General features: G+C 38.4%; 1 protein-coding gene across 1 annotated transcript in view; it reads right to left on the bottom strand.

Moving 5' to 3' along the window:
- Positions 1 to 20,628, bottom strand: part of lrp1bb (low density lipoprotein receptor-related protein 1Bb) — a 251,548-nt gene that overhangs the window by 105,187 nt on the left and 125,733 nt on the right. Inside the window, exons 14-23 of the mRNA XM_040148223.1 lie at positions 20,378 to 20,567; positions 19,003 to 19,125; positions 18,537 to 18,680; positions 16,795 to 16,920; positions 15,672 to 15,785; positions 10,758 to 10,838; positions 10,467 to 10,637; positions 9,027 to 9,209; positions 5,516 to 5,716; positions 2,785 to 3,030 (exon numbers count right to left, since the gene is read on the bottom strand). Coding sequence (XP_040004157.1) covers positions 2,785 to 3,030; positions 5,516 to 5,716; positions 9,027 to 9,209; positions 10,467 to 10,637; positions 10,758 to 10,838; positions 15,672 to 15,785; positions 16,795 to 16,920; positions 18,537 to 18,680; positions 19,003 to 19,125; positions 20,378 to 20,567 — 1,579 coding nt within the window. The remainder of the gene's footprint in view (positions 1 to 2,784; positions 3,031 to 5,515; positions 5,717 to 9,026; positions 9,210 to 10,466; positions 10,638 to 10,757; positions 10,839 to 15,671; positions 15,786 to 16,794; positions 16,921 to 18,536; positions 18,681 to 19,002; positions 19,126 to 20,377; positions 20,568 to 20,628) is intronic.

The following is a 20,628-nucleotide window of genomic DNA, read 5'->3' as shown; positions in this document are numbered from 1 at the left end:
GCTTCTAAAATATAAACAGTATCATGACTTAATTGACCCCTAGTTCACCTCCAGGCCACATAAATCTTCAATAATTCCCCTTTTCATCCTATAGTACCAGCTAATGTCTTAAAGTTCACTCAGACTGAACATGAAACAGACTTTCACTTATATTCAATATGTTCTGCGCTGTGCATTTTTTACTTTTTAAAAGTTATTTATTTTTCATTCAATTTCCTGCATGTGTTTTCAACATCAGTGCCTATTACGTTGGTCATCATTGGTTGTTTATAATGTGCTCTGGAAATAAACTGATTTGAGGCTTGGCAAAAAAGGCAAGAGATCAAAGAAAACCCCTAAAGCCAGCTTCTTGTTAAATGCATCCAGCCTTACTAAGGGATCTTAAATAGCTTGTTAACCTAGCAACCATCAAACCTCTTCCTAATCCTAGCCAAGTAGTTAGCTTTCTTGCTGCCCCTTTATGGTTATGAAAGCCATTTTATTGAATTAATGATGTCAATGTCCTTCACATTATGGATAACAGTTACCAGGTAGCTTCTGAGTAAATACTGTAGCTAAAGGCTAATGGAAAACTCACCAGATGACATAAAAATTGCATATATGCAGTGAAAGCACAAGTTAACCGAGACTGTTCCTCTGCTTTACTAGCAGAGAAGGTTGCTACTTTTGACGCACAAAGTCGACACATTTACCATTAGCTAAAAAGCAAATAGATGTGTTGCACTGTGTATCCCACAGGTACAAAGGCACCAGAAATACACACATTATAGGCCTTTTTCACAGAAGACATTTGACATCTCACAGTGGGAAAAGTAAAGGTGTAACTAATACAATAAATGGTGGCTTAATTGCATTTGGCTGCTTTAGTTTCAGGGTACTGATATCTTGCATGCAGCTGGGACACTTGAATAGAAGAAAGCCACTGCTTAATGCTTTTATCACCACCTGTGCTTTTTCTATGACGTCAAAATCTCGCCTATTGTGGCTTATTGTGCCTTTTTTTTTTTTTTTTTTTTTTTTATGAATGACACTATAATCGTTGCAACATTAGCTGGTAGAATGGCAAAATAAGTGATGTTCCTATCACCAAAGCTGAGGTTATCGGGAATGATACGCAGATGCCATATACTGTATGTGTCAAAAATATATATTTTATCAAGTTGTTCTAATTGAATTCCATCAAAATACGGTGGAAATTCATAATAGTTGTTTGCTTATATCAAGTAAAATCTGCAGGGGAATTGAATTGACCTTAATTTAGTCCCAAATACAGTATCTATTTCACTCAGCTTGCTCTCTCTCTGATGATTCACTGTGTAGAGGACCAAATGTCTTCACCAGCATGTAGTGCAAATTTATATGCATCAGTTACAGCCAAACCAATTTGTTACCAAATACTTTGGGAATCAGCACATTACATTTTTTTCCGTTTTCTGAAAAAGCAGATACATTTGTAAGTAGTCTCTTTTGAGAAATAAATTTTGTAGGGTCTCTAAGAAGTCTCTAAGAACATCTAGTGACAAGTCCTAAAGCTGGCAACAGTGCTTGCATACTGAACTTGTCTTGCCGTGCCCAGTGAGGCTTAGTTCAATCAGTAAAATTATTTCTACCTCCTGAACAGCTCTGCTTCTGAGAAAGATTTGTAAAACTAAAACTCAAAATCCATCACGACACTTCTACACATCCAAACTAATTCATCAACACATAGAACCCACCCTGTACATACACACACAGTCTTTCAAATACAGGCCTGTTTGCAAGCCCCTTCTTTACAGCCCTCTAGCATAAGTAATACTTATGGAAGCAGAACTGTTTGCACACAGATGCATTCAAAATTGTGTCCTTGCTTCAATTACATGTTCAGTGTTGTAACCAAACTAGCTGCCATGCTACCAGAGAGATGATTTGTACTTGCAAGTTTTTTGAACACATATTTTATTATGGACACAAAGGAAAAGGAGGTGTAGATGTGTGTTCAGGACTTCACAAAGAATCCAATAACACCTCTTTCAATATGAAATGTGGAATGTTTCTGTTTATATGCAAAATTTGATTAATGACGAAGCTGCAGAATCCTGATCAGCTCCCAGAGAAAAGTGTGTATTCTCTTCCTGCGCTAATGTAAGATTAGAGCTACAACTACCATCAATCTTGGAGTGAAATAGAGAGGCACGTAATCAAAACGAGGTCCATAAATCTGGATGTGACAAGCCAACAGCATGTGTGTGTAACTATTGTATTTCAAGCGATCTCATGAAATAGATTACTCAATGATAGCAATCAGAATAGCGGAAAGTTGGAATTTTTAATGTGATACTACACTGGTGAAATTTGTGGTTGCATGAGAAACATACAACCACAAACAGGTTTTGCGGACAGGCCTTATCGCTCAGATTACTCTTCTGATGTGAAACCAATTGAATTTGACCTGACAGTAGTCTCAGTCACCATCTATTACTATTCCTCAGACCACCCCTACACTTTTTCAGTACTCAGAGAAACTAACAAAGGAACATTCTAATTCTGTAGTTTGACTTTTGTTTTTTTCCTTTCAGTTTCTCTTTCTCTCTCTCTCTCTCTATGGTGTCACTTTTTGTTTCTCGAATATGAGTTTTAAGTAATATTTAAAGCTCGTATTTCATTCAAGGAACCAACACTGCAAGAACACAGTCTAAGAGCAACGATTCCAACTCAGAAGCAATGCACTAGGATAAAATTTACTACTGCAGACACAAGCATCAACAGCATCACTAACACAAACATTAAAAAGGTAGGGTCGGTTACCTGTGCTGTGACAGCTGTCCCCGTCTGGGTCAAGCATCCATCCTGGATAACAGGAGCACTTTACCGTGGTCTTGTACTGTTCACACACCTGGCTGCACTTCAAGTGACGGCTGCAGTAGTCCACAACCTCACATGTCTTGTTACTGGAGTCCAGGTGAAGCCCAGGGGGACAAGAACACACAACTCCTTTCCCTGGTGCCACAGTGCACTGGTGACTGCAACCCCCTCTGGCTACAAGACACATATCTGGGGGGAAGAGAGGACAGAAATTCTTATACTGAGGTACTGAATGAGATTTAAAAGAGCATTTGAAAAATATTTGTGGAGGCTTTGTAAGACGGTAGTATCTGGCTATCTAACAAACCCACAATTTCCAACTACTGCATCAATTCAAATATTTGAACATAATGTCGCAAGGATAACATACTTTTCACTCACAGCTAAAGATCATAATTCAAGGACAAGGAGTGTGTTCACAATCTAATAAAGATAAAATTGTTGTATAATGGCAAGCCTTAATGCAGCAGTTTGTGTGGATTCACCTCGTGGTGAATGGCTTTTTTGTGTTTGTTTCAAAAAAAGGAAAAAAGAACACAATGTCCTTTTTCTTTCAGAAGTGACATAAAGACAGACATGTCCTAACTCCATGCTCTTTAATCTTGTTAAAAAGTTGTTTTTCTGCCCTGCACACCTGCTTCTTGTTTGAAGCTGCCAGGTCAAGATGGAAAAGAATATTGGTGAAAATGAAACCGGTCTTGCCTCTCTTTTCCCACTGTGATTAAGAGTTGTGTCTTGTGTGGCCAAGGACAGCATCGCACTCTCTCAGCAGGGGGGGAATGGACTATGTGGTCACAGTTGTCAATGGCGAGTGCGAATCCTGCTGAGCTAGTGCAAATCAATCAGATCCTCAAGGTCCTTCAAAACACATTCTAATTGTCTATGAGGAGGCAGAAGCCCTCTTTTCAGCTATGATAAGACACAGACACTCGAGGGTCCTGTAAGGCCCCCCCAAGGCTTGGTTAGGGACGCGCCAGAAAATGAACCTCCATGTTTACACTGCTCACTTTAAGAGATTAGATGGCTGTGGCTATTCACATGAGATCCCTTTCTTCCCTCTTAAGGCTGTTTGACACACATTTCCAAATTTGCCATCATTGGGAAGGCAGAGTATTTCTTCATGTTCTGTCCCTCTGGTCTCTGAGACAACACATACTGGTTCCTCGTCAGGCTCTAAACTGCTGAATGTGGAGGAGAGGATGAGAGCATAACTTCACTGGGACATACTTCTCAACATCCCATGATATAATGTTAGATGAAAAAATAAAGTGAGAGTTAGCACAAGTGCTGCGAGGTCCCTTAGCAGGTAACATGTCCTCAACCTCTACAGTGAAAATTGGAGGATGCGACAGTGTCACAATATTTCCAATTAATTTTTTTTGCAGCTCTAAACTGATTGTAAATTTTGAGGAATAAAGTGCTATATCTAAATAAAGAGTTTCACGGAAGAGTATGCTGCAGTTTTCATTTGCATTGTAAATACAGTTTATTTATTTTTCACTGTTTTCTTTTTCACCGTTTTATTTTCCCTTAAAACAATGCCACCAACTCTCGTGTTTCTATCCTTGCAAGAACTGGGAATCAAAGTAACTCAAACACAGCTGGAGCACTGAAACATCCAAAATTCCTAAGAGTCCATGGAAGTCATTATTTTTGACAGGTTTTCTTGGTCTTTTCACTTGAAAGTGATTCTTTACCCAAAATATATCTTTTGTGTATCAAACACTCACCCCCTGTAGGCTTGAAAGGTGGCTATAAAAAGTTCCTCATGAAGAGCAGCAGCTATGGTCAGCTTGAATTTTGATAATAACTGATTCCAATGTTGACAAATTTCTGCAGCTTAAAGTAACAAGAAATCCATATAAATCTCTCAAAATTTGTAAACTCTTACTTGTCAGTCTATCGCCTTCCTTGGAGCTCAGGAAAAAGTATATTTAGTCAAAATTAGGGACTGAGCACACAGATTTGTGCTCAGCATTTGTCAGCTGTGTATCTTGTTACTTTTTTAATCTATTGTAACTGACAATTCAACCAATAAAGAAACTTTTTATATACTTTCAAATTCTTGGGACGAGCATTTGATAAACTGTCCACATACTTTTGTGTACCTTTGATCACGGGCTGTTTTTGTAAGGCCCTTTAGTTCCAATTAACTTAGGAATTAAGGAAATCTTAATACTACAGCATACTGTGATTTGTTGACCAAGAAATGCTTACAAGGTTGTGGCATTAGTTTGTGAATTTTCTTGTTTCAACATGACAATGCAATAAACAGAGGAATGTATTGTATGGGCTATCTCGCTTAGCCTGCTGCCACTGTAACTCACACCCAGATTAGCAGGTCCAAGACTCTTTTTTTTTTCAAGCTTGGTGGGGAAGAAATTCATGAGCCCTGACCTCAACACCATCAAAGACATTTGGAATGAATTGGACCACCGAACACTTCCTAAATCTGTGGAAAGCCTTCCCATAATAGTGACAGCTCTTACAGCAACATATTAAGGTCCACGGCGCTGACATTAGATTCTTAACAATCACTTGTGTGCAATCTTCCAGTGTCCACATACTTTGGGCCATGTACTGTGTATTTGAGTAGAGTATTCCCTTTATGTCTTACAGGATGACAAAACAAAAAATACAAAAATTTTACATGTACAGACAGGATAAACATTACCACAGATGGGTCCTTCGTCGGAGCGGTCGGCACAGTCCACTTTGCCGTTGCAGATCTTATCGGGTGTCAGGCAGACAGAGGTGTTGTTTGCACAGGGGTACTTGGGCGGCTTGCAGACAGCAGACTCACAGGACTCTTCATCTGAGCGGTCCTCACAGTCAATGTCCCCATCACACACCCAGCTCTTTGTGATACACTTGCCTGTAGAATATGGAATGTGGATATAGACAGACATTAACTTTTTAAAGCACTTAAAAATTTGAGAATTAACATTTCCAAGCTTGACTGCTGTTCAGTTATTTTATACAAATGATATGGGGTTCTGAAGTAAAATTCTCTGACATAACTATCTGGAAGTTAATTAGTAAATTCAGTGCTTTAGAATAGATAAAAATATCACATTTCTCAGTTTCTTGATCACATCCTTAGAATAAACATTAGATATTAAAAATGTTAAGCTAAGCTTTTTTCACAGGGGGCCTCAATCAACAACAAACCCTTTTTCAACTCCGTGCTAAATGTTGGACTTGATGAAAAAATCCACAGATCAATATTCCAAATGCTGATACGTGCAGTAGAGTGTCATTTGTAATTGCTTCACTGTGCAAGTTGGAAAGAGGTGGGGCCACTGGGGTAGAGACGAGGAAGAAAACAACAGATACTGGGATCTATCAACATTTTTACATTCTGCCAGGTGAAGCTTGGATCGCAGCATATTCCAATTTTTTCCATCAAAGCTACATCATAGGGTTTTGAGATCCCACTGGTTTGTGCTTGGTGCCCGGATCAGTGCAAACCAATGTGGGAGGCTGGAGCAACTGCCGAGGGTGTGTGGGCCTTGTGTGCGCTCAGGTATGTCTGAGTGTATGTTTTGTTTCATATCACTTACGTTTTCCAGTTGTCCCTACAAAAACATAGTCCCATTACATTTTTGATTTAACCCTTCATGTTATACAAGTCTAACGTGGTGCCAGTGCAGCTGCACAAATAAAAATGAAAGTTTATGTGATATTCAGGTGCACAAGCTTTACCATGTGTAAAATATGGACGACACTTGGGACACACAAATGTTCCATTTTAAGTGTAATGAAAGTGAGTGTCTTTGTGGTAATGCACATGAAAAAAGGAGGTTAATCATTTTTATAATTGAAATAACCAATCTTGATTCCGGCAATTTCACCTTGAATGGTAGAACAAAAAAAATCCCACAACTGCAACCTGATGAGTTTTATGAGTTTGGGGCAGAGGATGAACAGTAGATGAAGAAGGAAAAAACATGTTTCTATTCAGGGAGGTGGAGGCACAAAAAGGAAAAGTACTTCTCAGTCCCTTTATTAAACATAACCATTGCTTATTATTTTGAGTAGAAAATAAATCTTTTATGTTCTTTCCAAACATAGAAAAGCTCAAACATCTAAAAGTTTCATCTTTAATTCAACAAAACTGCAGAATATCCACAGATTGATTGCCTACAGAGATGGTAACTTTTCTATTTATGTTGGTCCCTCCTCAAAGCATGATGGAAGGTTTATTTTTAAATAACAGAGAAGTACATTAATAGTGATGTGGTTTGTTTTTTTTCTTTTTTTTTTAACTTAACTTTTTAACACTATTTATGTTTCTATATTGATAAGACACTGACTATTCAAAAAAACCCATCCATTTTTCCTGAGGCAGTGATCCTTGACTGAGCCTGAGAACATTGGACATTCCCAGATTGAACAGGCAGGAAATAATTCAGGATCTAAACCATAAACTTGTTTCCCAAGAACTGACATCTAGATTACTGCCCAATTTGCCTAAGACAGGTTCCTGAATGTAGTCAAAGTGGCAGCACCAGTAAAGGACCATAAATGCAAAACACACAACATTACAACCACCATATAATTTTTATGCCTTCTTTTTTTTTTCTTTTAACAATACAGTGTAAAATTATATTTTAACCCATCATTGGGTAAATAGGTTGAATCTCAATTTTCCAATACCAATAAGCAAATTTTATTCTCTTGTTATATTCAAAATCTTTTCTCTTGTAACATTTATGGATGACCCAAACTAATTTTTATGTCAAACGACAGTCGACCTCAACACATCTCTCCGTTAACTAAAACATATACACACACTTGTATATACGTACATATATTTATATACATACATATATGAATATATATGTATGTATATGAAATCTATAAATGATACATAAACAAATAATGAAATAAAAGCAGAAATACAAAAGCAGAATCTTTGTCTTTAATCGAGCAGAACGCTTAAGATGGCCCTTTTCAGAAAACCTTTTTGAGTATCGTTTGAAAGGGCACTCTGTTCTTCTGGGGAGGACAGAATGAACTGCATCGGTGCACAGGGGTGTGACAGTGCAGAATTACAGTGAATAATAATTGTGTGGTCTAACCAACCCTTTACCACGCAGCATTGCCTCCATTCTTGATAATAGTGTCAAGGGATGGGCAGAAAGCTGTAGAGCTAAAAACAGAAAGCAAAGAATCTCTCTCTGACCTTCTCCTTTCAATTGTGGGTACATTGGCTGTTTAAACATACCATTTAAATGGGGTCTCCTAATTGGTAGAACAAGTACAGGCAAACTTCACTGTGCCGCTCCACAGTGGAGAGTAGTTAAGCCTCTAGAATGAAGCTTTTACGAAAGGAAAGAGAGCCATTTGGCAGCTTAATTTATAACTGATACACACAAAAATATGAATGAAATGACAATTCTGAAGATACTTTCCTCCTTTTTGACGAACTGAGCAAAAGACTGAAGATGATCTTTTATTTAGTTTGTGGAGATGATCTGTGAAGGTTAAGAAGGTAAAATACATTTTTTTAAAATAAGGAATAGGTTTTGTACACTGTTCCATAGAGTAGGCTTTTTTTTAAAATCCAGACCATCGTGCACAATTTAAAGTGAAATGATTGTTTTGGATGACCGTTCATTTTCTGTACTGTAACCCACACATGGAATACCAAAATGATGAATCTGTTTTTTGTTTCATGCTTCTTCATGTGTTTATTTAATGTGAAACAATAGTCAGTAATCAAGTCAGCCAACTTGGCTTTCTCTCTTTTGCTGTCTCTGACTGTCCTTCATGAATACATTCGTCCAGCCAGGCTGCCATGGTGCTAAAAGTATAACATCTGTCTCCGGCGCCTGATGCAAGATTTATGTACTGAACTCAAATGCAAGCTGAATATAATTTTTGTGCCTCAGGATCAGATTTTTAACTACACACCAACCAAAACTATCAGTATGACTAATGAAGAGTAAAAATCAACACTATGACAGTGTTCAGGCATGCCAGACTTTCTCTAAAACTTCTGGAAGACATTTCAATTACTCATTTACTACCTATTTACCAAAGCACAAAAAAATTAAGAGTTACAGTACAGTACAGGAAGCATCACCTTTAGCCTATTTTTACATAAAAATAGCTCTTGTTAATACACATTTCACTTCTGGGGCTCATTGTGTCGTTAAGCAGTTTATTGTATTCACTACCTGTATCTTTGCAGGTAAACTTGGCCTTGGGGTCACACATCCTTTTGGTGCCCCCACAGTCTTTCTCGTCACTTCCATCCTCACAGTCCTTGTCTCCGTCACATCTCCAGCGTTCAGGGATGCAGGTTCCATCTGTGACACAGTGGAATTCCTCTGCACTGCACTCAATCACAGCTGGCAGCACTGAAACAAGAGTCATTTAAAAATGACTGCTTCACATATTTACAGCACATTGCCATGGACAAAAACACAACAGTTTTGAACTATTACTTTACAAGACATCTTTTACTGTTTACAAATATTTATCATTTGGCAGCTATAACAGTTCAGTGAGTTCCAAAGGGGGAAGTTATTTCACTTCTAGAATTAAGTTTTACGTCTCAAAGATGTTTCTCTCTGTTCACTCTATCTTTCTCCAGCGGGGGTTCATTACAAATAACAGAAATTGGTACCACTACACCATTATGTTGTATGTGTTGCATTGCAGGTGTTGGAGACACTGGACATATCATGTGAAATTAAAGAATGCTAAATGGCTGTGAGAAATACATCACATGTTTTCTGTGATGCATTTGTAATGGTTTAATATTCCTATTAATGTAATGGTTTAATAGGAATGAAATTGTAAATTTTAATCATATAAAGAAGCTCTAAACCAAATAACACAGAGAGAACATAATTACATAATAAAAAGCATTATGAATTAATTTCAGCCATGGCATTGTGCATTCAGTATATATGATGCTTTGAATCTGATTAACCGTTTGCTTAATATGTAAAAGTCACACCCAAAAAACATTTCCCCAACACCCGGAGCAAAGCTAAGACAGATTGAGGCCTCTGGGGTAAAAGCAGAAGCAGACACGGGGGAGTGGAGAAGCCTGCAGTTCCCATCAGGAAACAGTTTGATGAATAGTCCAAACATTCTAGTGACAAGCGAGTGAGCTGTGAGTTTTCTAGGAGCTTGCATGAGGTTTCTGTGGTAATTATATTAAATCAACTCCTGATGGTAAAATTCCCCTGAACAGAGACTAGATAAGATTAGTCAGATGTGAGTGTGAACACAAAGTTATTGGACTCAAGCTGATTAATTGTTAAACTTGTAATTAAAACACCTAAATTTAAACATTGATTAGAATTGCAAATAAAATTATTAGCACACTGAGACAGATATAAGGGAAACTCCACCTTCATAAAGGTGCTGCCTGACAGCTCTGCTGCAAGGCAGATATTTCATGAAATTCAGAAGGAGCATATCCCTGTGATGACTTCATATATAATGGGATAATTATAAATATGCTGGTTTCATACTACTAATATTTTAACGTAAAACATGAATAATAACAAGTCTCATCTTATGCTGGAGGGAAGGTCTTAGTCTTTAAGACTTTTTATCTCAATACTTCACAGCATTTTAAAAGATAATGCTGGCATTCTTACGTGCTGATCCACCTCTGCAGGTAGTGTTCTCATCACTGAAGTCTCCACAGTCGTTGTCACCATCACAGGCCCAGTGGTCTGGGATACAGCGGCCACTGGTGCACTGGAATTGGGTGTTGGAGCATGACTTGATGCAGCCCACTTCATCACTGCCATCTCCGCAGTCATTATCTACACATGCACAAACACTCATGAAAGGTTTGACCACACAAACACAGAAAAAATATATATACGGTTACGTATGGCTGGCAAACTCACTGATGAGCAAACTCTGATTTCTGTTCATCTTACCTGAATCACAATGCCACTTCACGCTGATACATCGTCCATTGGAACAGCTGAACTGGGTCAGGGGCTCACAGGTGGGGAAAGCTGAAAAGGTTCGTCAAGAGGTAAACATCAACTTCAAGTCCAATGCTACTTAAAGAAATAGCTACACCACAATTCTACGTGTGACAGTTGTTGTTTTGGGTGATATTTAATAGAACAGCTTTCTTCACTGGGACCTGGCAGAAGTCCATGTGCTAAAAGCAATGCCAAAGTGAATTATTATTCATTATAATGTGAGTTAGTTGGTTAAATACTGTGGAGAAAAGTAAACCTACACCATATTCTAGCTTTATGAGTGGAGTTACATAACTTCAGTCATATTGAAAATGGTATGAAAATGTAGAAAATTAAATCTGTGGTTGAGACTGAATCATGGGAGTCCCACTGGAAGAGTAACCTGATCAAAATTTTTTTGAACAAGGAATGGAAAGAGATGCAAAGGCTTTTTTAACCAGACAACCGTGCACTATTTTCAGGTAGCAACAACAGGGTTAAAATTCATGTCATTTTCTGACCACAAACAAGATCACGGAGGGGAAAAAAAAAGATTCATACACCAGCGGGGGGTTTCTATAGTCAACACCATGCTAGCATCTCTGTGAGGCTGTACTTAGGCACAGCAGTGCTTTGAGCTAAACAACATCATCATGCTAACATGCTAACAATTACAAAGCATTCTGATGTTAAGCAGATAGTGTTTACCATGTTATCCATCTTAGTTGTTTGTGTTAGCATGCGAACATTTGTTAAATAGCACATAGAGTGTACACCTAGTGCTAAATAATATGAAGTACTTGTCAGATGCTGCGTTATAGATGGCCCTGGTAGGAAGTTGAAAATAAAAGTTCAGAATAATGTGAAATTCCATTTTTGATTAAAGCTTTGTACTAAAGGGAATGTTGGACTGCAACATTTTATTCACGACAGGTTCGGTCTCTCGATCAATTCCTTCAAATCACAAAACTACAGATGTAAAAACATGCCTGGCCCTGAAACAAAAACAATCATCCCACTTTGCTACATAAAGAGCTGAAAAACAATGGCCACGTCATTGTTGAGTCTACATGGCCTTTATTCCAATGTACATGATGTAGATGTAGAAACTACTGTGAGCTGGAATTTGTCCCTCTTTATACTATCTAACCTGACTTCCTAAAGTCGATCTTGCAGAAAGCCTTCGCAGATTAATATATGTATATTGTGTTTAGAGTGCATACAGAAATTAAAAATTACCTTTTTGAAAGTATGAATGCTTTTAGTCCTATTTAAACTGGGGTAGTGGTGCACTTCAGCCTCTTGTGGCGGTAATGAGTATTACAAAAACAAACACTAAGAAAAACCCTGAGCCCCCCCCTTTGCCATGAACTCCCGATGTAGACTCAGTTCATACAATGGGTCCTTAAAACAAACACTTCGAAAAATACTTTTTTTTTCACTTGCCTCTCATGGCTTCTTTTCACAAATGAAAAAAAAAAAAAAAAAAAAAAGAAATCACTTGCCTTAAGGGCTACCGTAGATCAGGACTGGTCAATCAAGACGATATACATGCATGTACATTACATTGAGTTATATTTGACAATGCAAGTTGGTGAGAGCAAATTACTACCTCTGTAGTCAGCTAATATCTGATCGAACATCCATCACTGCAGTCAAGGAGACTTCCTGAGCTAAATCGGCCTACATTATAGCATTAATATTCTTTACCAGTGCTGCAGGAAGTATAGGAATACATACTCTACTGCATTTTGTTGACAGATGACATTGTCAGGATCAACATCTGTATTCCCATCAGATACCGGTCTTGTTTCCGATTTTGAGATATTGTATATACGGTACTTTTCAAATATCCTTTCTGGATGCCTGAAGCTTTATTGACTTCAGTGTAAAATGCAACTCTACATTTGAATTGATTTGTAGGCATCTACTGCTGCTGCCTGGAATACCTTAGGCGCTGAGGAGACATATTGTATCTTTATCAGTCAAATGTCTTCTATAGTTCCCTCAAATGTGTTCGGTCTCACTGACAGCGCATAACTGGTTGGAATTTAACATTCATTAAAAATGAAGCATGAACATCCATAAATAATGAAGGTTTCAAGTAAACAGTGAGCTTGGCTAAAAATGAAACACCAGCATCCATAAATAATGACTGTTTCAAGTGAACAGAGAGCCAAATATGAGACACTGTGTGACAACTACTAAACTACTGACAAACAAAATCCAAATTAGCATCAATCTCTATAGCGGCCACCACTGTGCTTCAGGTGTTCCAAAACCCACAGTAGCTCCACTGAAACTAAGTGAGGTGCCAGAACTGCACAGTAGAGTGCCTAAAGAGAAGTAATGCCTGAGGAAGCTCAGACAACACTATGGGAGAGAATATGTTTTGCTGCACAGCTTGATTATGACTGAATGAAGCCAAGCATGAACTTTAATTACTGCTTACACCCTGGCTGTTTGTGACTGTGTACTGAAGCAGCTTAGGACACACAAAGGGAGGCTGTGGCGATAGAGCACAGTGCAGCATTTGGCAAACATCAATCACTATAAAAGGCTGATTTAATACAAATAGTGATTAAAGGGGGATGTTTAAACCTTTACCCCCATCTTTTAAATGTATGCTTTAATACATCCAGTTCAACTTTCCCTGCTGAAAACATATTTTACAGCCTAAAATGCTCCTTTCCCTCCCATAAAGAAAAGGTTAAACTCAACTTCAAAGAACTTTGCAAAGCTTCATGGTGTGTCATGTATTTTTCTCATTTATGTTTTCTAAGATTAATCCAGAACACAGACTGTAACTTTTACTAACTAAAGCTGACAGATTGTATAATACCACTGAGACACGACTTAAGAACAGTGAACTACTGTACAAAAGTATGCAGTTTACTCACTTCACCCCTCTAAGCTGATGCCATCAGTGAGGGCATGTCTAGTTCTTGGTCCAAGAACACAGCATCAATAATTCAACTCCTAAAACTCTCTCACTTGAACAAAGTCATGCATTTGAAAGAGACTAGCAAAATATTCAAGAGGTAACAAAAAATGATAAGCAGCTGCGAGTGGCAATACTTTCAAAGAACTTGAGTGTTTGGCAAGTGATGCACCAATCAATATCGATGTTTGAAATTTTTTGAAACCAGCTCTGTAAAGTAGCTTAATTCTTACCAAAATGTGGTTTTTAAATTACTTATAAGATTCAAAATTTTATCAAAGTGCCCTTCTCAATACCATGTTTTAACATTGTCACAGAAAATAATTGTCTTTGATTGGCTGACAGGTGTTTGACCTGTGTCTGTCTTGATATACAACAAGACTAAGGCCCTGTTCATACCTGGCATTTACTGTGTATCTGTCTTTTATTATCCGAACACAAGTGGACAGCTCTAAGCACAGGTGTGAATGCATCCAAGATGCAGTGAGGACAAACTGAGATCCAATCAATCAGACCACATTCAGAGGTGGTCTGGGCCACATATAGCCACATTCTTTTAGCAGTGTGCTTGCAAATGTGTCCTGGACCAGACAAAAAGGACCGCCTACCCAACTAACGTCCTCTGCGTAAGCGAATATGCGTACACATTGCACACAACTAATACAAGCTGTACAAATCGTGTAAACTGGCTTTGTCCATGCAGTCTGAAAATTTCAAAAAGCCCATAGAGATATATTACGAACGCATCAAACATCTTGGGTGATTCTGGAACATGCCGAAGAGTAGGCCCGGTCTGTATTTTTTCCGTGTTTTGATTTCTTCTTCTTTTAATTTCTGGCAGATTACGCACGGGAAGTGCATTGGTGTCTCCCGCTGGTTTAAAAAACACATTTGGTTTTTGCAAACGGAAATGATGTACATGTTTATTTGTATATAGAGCAGGGAAGTGAGATCCAGTCACAAGTGGTCACTCGATATTCATGTGGAGATGCATTTTAGTACCAGGTGTGAATTGACGTGCTTAGAGCTGTGCAATGCCAGGTATGAACAGGACCTAAGAGTCTACAGCCACGCCGCTCTGGCTCTGTGAGGCTGTACACTGGGACAGCGCTGCTTTTAGCTAAATGCTATTGTCAGCATGCTATCAGTAATGCTGGAAAGCAGAAGTTAGCCCATATAATGCTTAAAATAATATGTTTTCACCACCCTAGTTTAACATGTTTGCATGCCTAAATTTGCTAATTAGCACTAAACACAAAGTGCTGAGGCTCAGAAGTGGAGGAGTAACTGATTTATGGCATTCATACTGTATATCCCTGATAGCGCTATAGGTGGACAACTAATATAAATGTAAAATGGGATGTGGGAATCAGTTTTTCTATGGTGTGCTTTTAAGGACATTATGTGAATAAAGGAATGCACTTATTAAATTACATCAAATTATCCAGTGCCAGTGCTTCCCAGCACATATTTTCTTTCTATCCATTAGAGGTGAAACCTGAAGCTTCCTCATTAGGAGGAAATTGCAGAAATGTTGACATATTTCTGACATAGTCCACTACATAAATTATAAAGTCACAATTAGTGTTTTTCCAAGTGCAGAATGGAAAGTGAGTTTTGAAATTTCCCCAACTGATGCGTCATCATTGAGTTAGCAGTTCAAATCAATAACCTTATCACCCCCCAGAGATGTTTTATAAGACAGTGAAAAAATATCATATTATTATAGCTTTAAATCTCATCTGATTAGGTATAACATTATCAACTGTTATGAGTAAACAATTAGTGATTGCCCTAAATGTCCTCATAAGTATTCGATTCATTTACTAGGCTGGTCTATTTTACATCTTGACCAAACATTGCAACACAAATAGCAGTAGTAGGCAAATCCACATAAAGTGACAAATGTGACACGTGGTGAATAGCCATATGTGACTCACTGCATGATATTTCATCGGACATGTCCCCGCAGTCATCCTCCCGGTCGCAGCTCCATGCCTGAGGTATACATCGTCTGTTCTGGCAGGAGAACTGGTCGGCCTGACAGGACTGGGCTGAGAAAGACGAAAGAAGCCACTTAATTCAATCACATGTGCATAAGTCAATACAGGATGTGCACAACAACACTAATAATCACTACTACACCAGGATGTCAGTGTCCGTGCCCAGTGCAAACTCTTTAGCACTCAATCAAACCCAAGAACACGGAGGGTCTAAAGGCCATTGGAAATGTGCTGTTGCTTGACGAGCTGTCAGTTACATGCTGCTTGGCCACCAACAGCACACAAGTGATGTCTTGCTGATATGGGATATGCATGTCAGTCTGCTGATGAGGGAACATTCATCATCCTCTGGCTAATGCTTGTTGATTGATCCCCTAAGGATAAAAAGCCCCTGAGAGGCACCAACGAGGACATGGGAAGCAATGTGATATACTGCCAGTGTTTCTTACATACAGTTGCCCCTCGTAGGTGATACAACTCTTTGATAGTGGAGAGTGCTCACACACAATTAAATTGATTGCACTGTACTGAAGCTACTCAAGAGCCGCAAGTTATAACAGTAATGACTGCTCAGCCAACACGAGACACCTCTGTTAAAGACTTTGATGAATAAAGTGCATCTTATCATGAAAAATGTTTTTGTTGATTCTCTCTGTTTAAATGTTTTTAATGCATTGTGTAAAGCACAAAATTGCCGTACTATATAGATGAGAGACCTGTTTAATCTTTAACTCTTACTGTCTACTTAAGCTTGATAAAAATCAATTACAAAAGTACATCAGTGCACTGAACAACAGTTGATGCTGAAACCACAGTATACAGTTCAATGTACACTCATAGAATAAATGATGCATGTTCGGAAGCAAATAGAAATGTAAAAAGTCTGAAAATCAATCATTGTGCAAAGAGAACCAGTAAAACAAGGTAACTAATTTTGCCAAAGTGCTGATATTACAAAATAAAATAAAGGCTTTTGTATTCAAGTGACAGTCATTAAATTATCAAACGGCAGCCAAAGCTACATTTCTAAAGACAAACATAAAAATGGTACGGTACATACCTGTACAGGTAGTGTTGGCCTCATCCTCATTGTTACCACAGTCATTTGTTCCATCGCAAAGCCATCTTTTGGGAATGCAGCGATTGTTGCTGCATTTGAACTGGTCAATGGGACAGCTGTGATTGTCTGCAAAGAGTTTGACCCAAAAAAAAGAGAAAAAAAAAGAAAAAAAGAGAAACCGCCGATGAGTTTGCAGCTCTTACGTGAAATACATAAAAAAGCTATAAACAAATCAAAAAAGAGAAGGAAAAAGCCGTAATATTAAGGTTAACTTTGTTTCTGTAGTCATAGCAAAGACAGCTAGAATTGTATGTTTTCTTAATATGAGAGCTTTATCAATTCTCCAGCCCCTATGATCTTTCTCAGTCCTATGGAAGTAAATTCACAGCTTCTTAGCTCAACTAATCTCGCACTCATATACCAGCAAGCTATATTAGGAAACATAAAAGGGAATGTTTTTGAGGAAAATCTCACTCATTTTTTTTCCTTGGTGGTTTGTCCTTTAGTTGACATTAATTCAGTCTCCATAACATTTTCAGAGCAGTCTTAAGAATATATGCTTTATGTGGTTTTAGTGGCTTGATTTTTGTTTTATATAAAGCCAATTTCACACAATATCCATCACTGGAACTAGCAGCCAAACTATTTATTTTATTTTCAATCATGTCATTCAACTTTAATTACACATTGACCATTCAGATTCATTCAGCCTCACCACTCATAAATCAAACTAAATATATGTGAGCAAATTTCTGTGTAGTTCTGGAATATTGTGACACAGCTTTGTGTGAATGATGAATTACCTTTGATTTTGAGGCAATATAATCCCTACTACCTTTGATAGTGGCGATAGTGTTCAGAAATATCTCAATGCCAGATGCTGCAAGACTGTGCTACACTGAGACCAATGCTTCGGTTAGGTAAATTCATTCATTCATTATCACAGGCATTGCTTCAATCATCTGAACTTAATTTTGATTCAATAACAGGTTGTGAGAAAACAAACTCCTCTTATAACGATGACAGACTGACCAAATTGCCATGGATCATTTGCAATGAGTTATTTAAAACATAACTTTGCCTTCATAAAGCTGAAATCCACATTTATGTATCTATTTTCAAGTCAAATGTTGCCCTGATAAATTCTCAAGAACACACAATACCAACTAAAACACACCAAGCTAGATGATTGTTGAAGTATATGATATCCCAGCAGAGCAGATAATTGATTTTTCAATTCTGATGATTCTGGCAGAGGATTACATTATTTTACTTTGCTTTTCTGGGGAAAAAAAGTGTCTAAAAGGATCCAAGCATTTAATTTAGTGTTTACACTGTATAACTGATATTTTTTAAAGAGCAAAACCACTTCAGCTAGAGCAAAAGGGGAGTAGTGCGGAGGAGGAACACTTTTCACCTCTAATTGATTCAGCGACATTTAAGAACATAGAAGTTGACAGAACGAGAGAGTCAGCCTTAAAAAGCTTTGACTTTCCTCGCTTGGTGCATGGCTCTGCATGTAAGTGTATCAACATGTTCGGAATCTGTACATACAATATATTTGTTTGTTTGCATCAGGGGCAGATCTACCGGGATGGAATGGGGTGAAAGCCGCCTCCCCTAAAAAATGACTTACCTAACGTCTCCATGCCACCCTCTTGCCACCCCATGAATATTTCTCTAGATCCGACCCGCGTTTTCATGCAGTGTGTTGGCCTATAGTCTAATTCTAAGATCCTTACAGCAGCTGTGGCTCTCCTCATCACTTCCATCCAGACAGTCATCATCTCCGTCACACTTCCACAAGGCCCGAATGCAGCGGTGATTATGGCACTGGAACTCATCGTTTCTACATCGCTGTGGCTCCAAACCACCGTTGGAGGCTTCTAGGGGAAACAGTGGTGAGAAAAAAAGGAACAAGAGAATTCCTATGAAGTATGTGTTTAGGGGAAAGTATTGGCATAGGTATAATGGCACATAAAACATGTTAATAATGTCTCATGACCATATGTGTAACAAGTTTAACAACTGGGATTTGCCTTTTATTTCTGGAAAACAACTAGGATAATTTCTCACCTTTATTTGTTTATTAGCATATTTGCATATGAACAGACAAGGTTATTATTTGGGCTCTGTCCCATAGGATGAAGCATTACAGTATCACAGAACACTGGGACAAGATGAAGTTCATTCATTATGCCCTCCTACCTGCGCAGGTGACATTGTTCTTCTCCAGAACCTGGTTGTCAGCGCAGGCACACACTCTGCCTCCTGGGATGGCAAGGCAGAGGGTACCGCAGCCCCCATAATTCACACTGCATGCGTCGTGACCTGGAGGAATAGATCCCAAATCAGGTGTTTTGTACATTTAAAGTAACGTTTTCCGAAGCCCACCTTAAGTGACATTTGATTGCGTTGTTGTTTTGCCTATTCTCCTTCTGTACAGTGAACATCGGAGTTTCAGGGGTCATTTTAAATTCTGCAAAAATAAATCATCCTCTGGATACAAAACTAATTTCCTGTCTAAGAGAGACATGCCAGGTGTATGCCATGTGATCTAAGTACAGTATATGTCAAGTGAATTATTGGTAACACTGTGGGAGAAAGAAATTTGACATTTTTATCCTTCTTGGAGAGGTCATTTGTCTTTCTGGACAAAGCTGACATTCTCTATACGAAAGAAAAAAAAAAAATACAGTCACATATAAAGTTAAGCCATAAAAAACCTTTGTCACTCTCATTTAACACAGAGCCCAAAGGCAGTGTCTGAGCCAATGAGATAACGCTTTTGGTTTTGTAAGAGCCAATCAGTAACACTCAAAAGGACTGGACAGCCAATTAATCTATTCAGTGACATGGACAAGGGAGAAATGTCCAGTAAAAATTCTCTGCATGGTGTGAACTAGACTGTATATGCAGTAGCCAACAATTTATCTAGATCATCTACTGGGCATGGAACTTTCCCACTCAAAATCCACAGCTTTAAAGTTTTTGTATGAAAATAAGTTCTCTCGAGAATGAAACAAAATCATATCATGAGTCCAAAGCACATCACTGGACTGTGTACAATTATTTTTCTCTACATTTAGAGTAATAGTGTCAACCTGCCCTTATTTTGAAGTGGCTGGCTGAGCACTGGTTTTATTATGCTTATTATGGAATAACAAAAACAAAATTACTTGCCAACAAGGCCTATCAATTTTCCACTGTCAGCCCTATCCAGTGCCTCTCCTATCTGTTCTTTCCAGCTTTCTAAGAGTATGAATCAATCATCATTTGTTACATAAGTAATCAAACCCCTCCAAACCTTATTTAGCTTCATAGAGTGGAGCCCCAAGTGATTTCAAAGACACTGACAGTACTGATCAATTTACTGCTTTTCACCATAAAATTTGACATCAATTGGTATATACGTAAATCTCCGGTGTATATATCATAAAGTGTTCTCCATTAAAGAAAGGTGTATAGAGGATACAAATGTCTGGACATGAAGCACAGAGTGGTTCTATTTCAGTGCAAGACAGACACTTTTTCTCTGTTCAGTGGCACTGGATGAGAAGTAAATGAAGGGAAAAAAGCCAACCTTGCTGACTCTGTGCGTCGTACACACGCAGGCCAAATAGCGGTGGTCTCTCACTCCGCAGCAGAGTGACATCACCGGTGGACAGGTCCAGCTGGAAGACTGAAGCATTCATGTACTCCGTCCAAAAGATGAAATTACGATAATGGGAGATTCCAAATGGATGGTTCAGCTCTTTTCCGTTGTACACCACCTGCAACATGAAGCAAACATTCAGTGTAATCAAAAGATTAGGTGAGCAACGGAAAGACACT

The sequence above is a fragment of the Xiphias gladius genome, chromosome 16, assembly GCF_016859285.1.
Source record: "Xiphias gladius isolate SHS-SW01 ecotype Sanya breed wild chromosome 16, ASM1685928v1, whole genome shotgun sequence".
Lineage (NCBI taxonomy): Eukaryota > Metazoa > Chordata > Actinopteri > Istiophoriformes > Xiphiidae > Xiphias > Xiphias gladius.
This window is presented reverse-complemented; position numbering and strand designations above follow the sequence as displayed.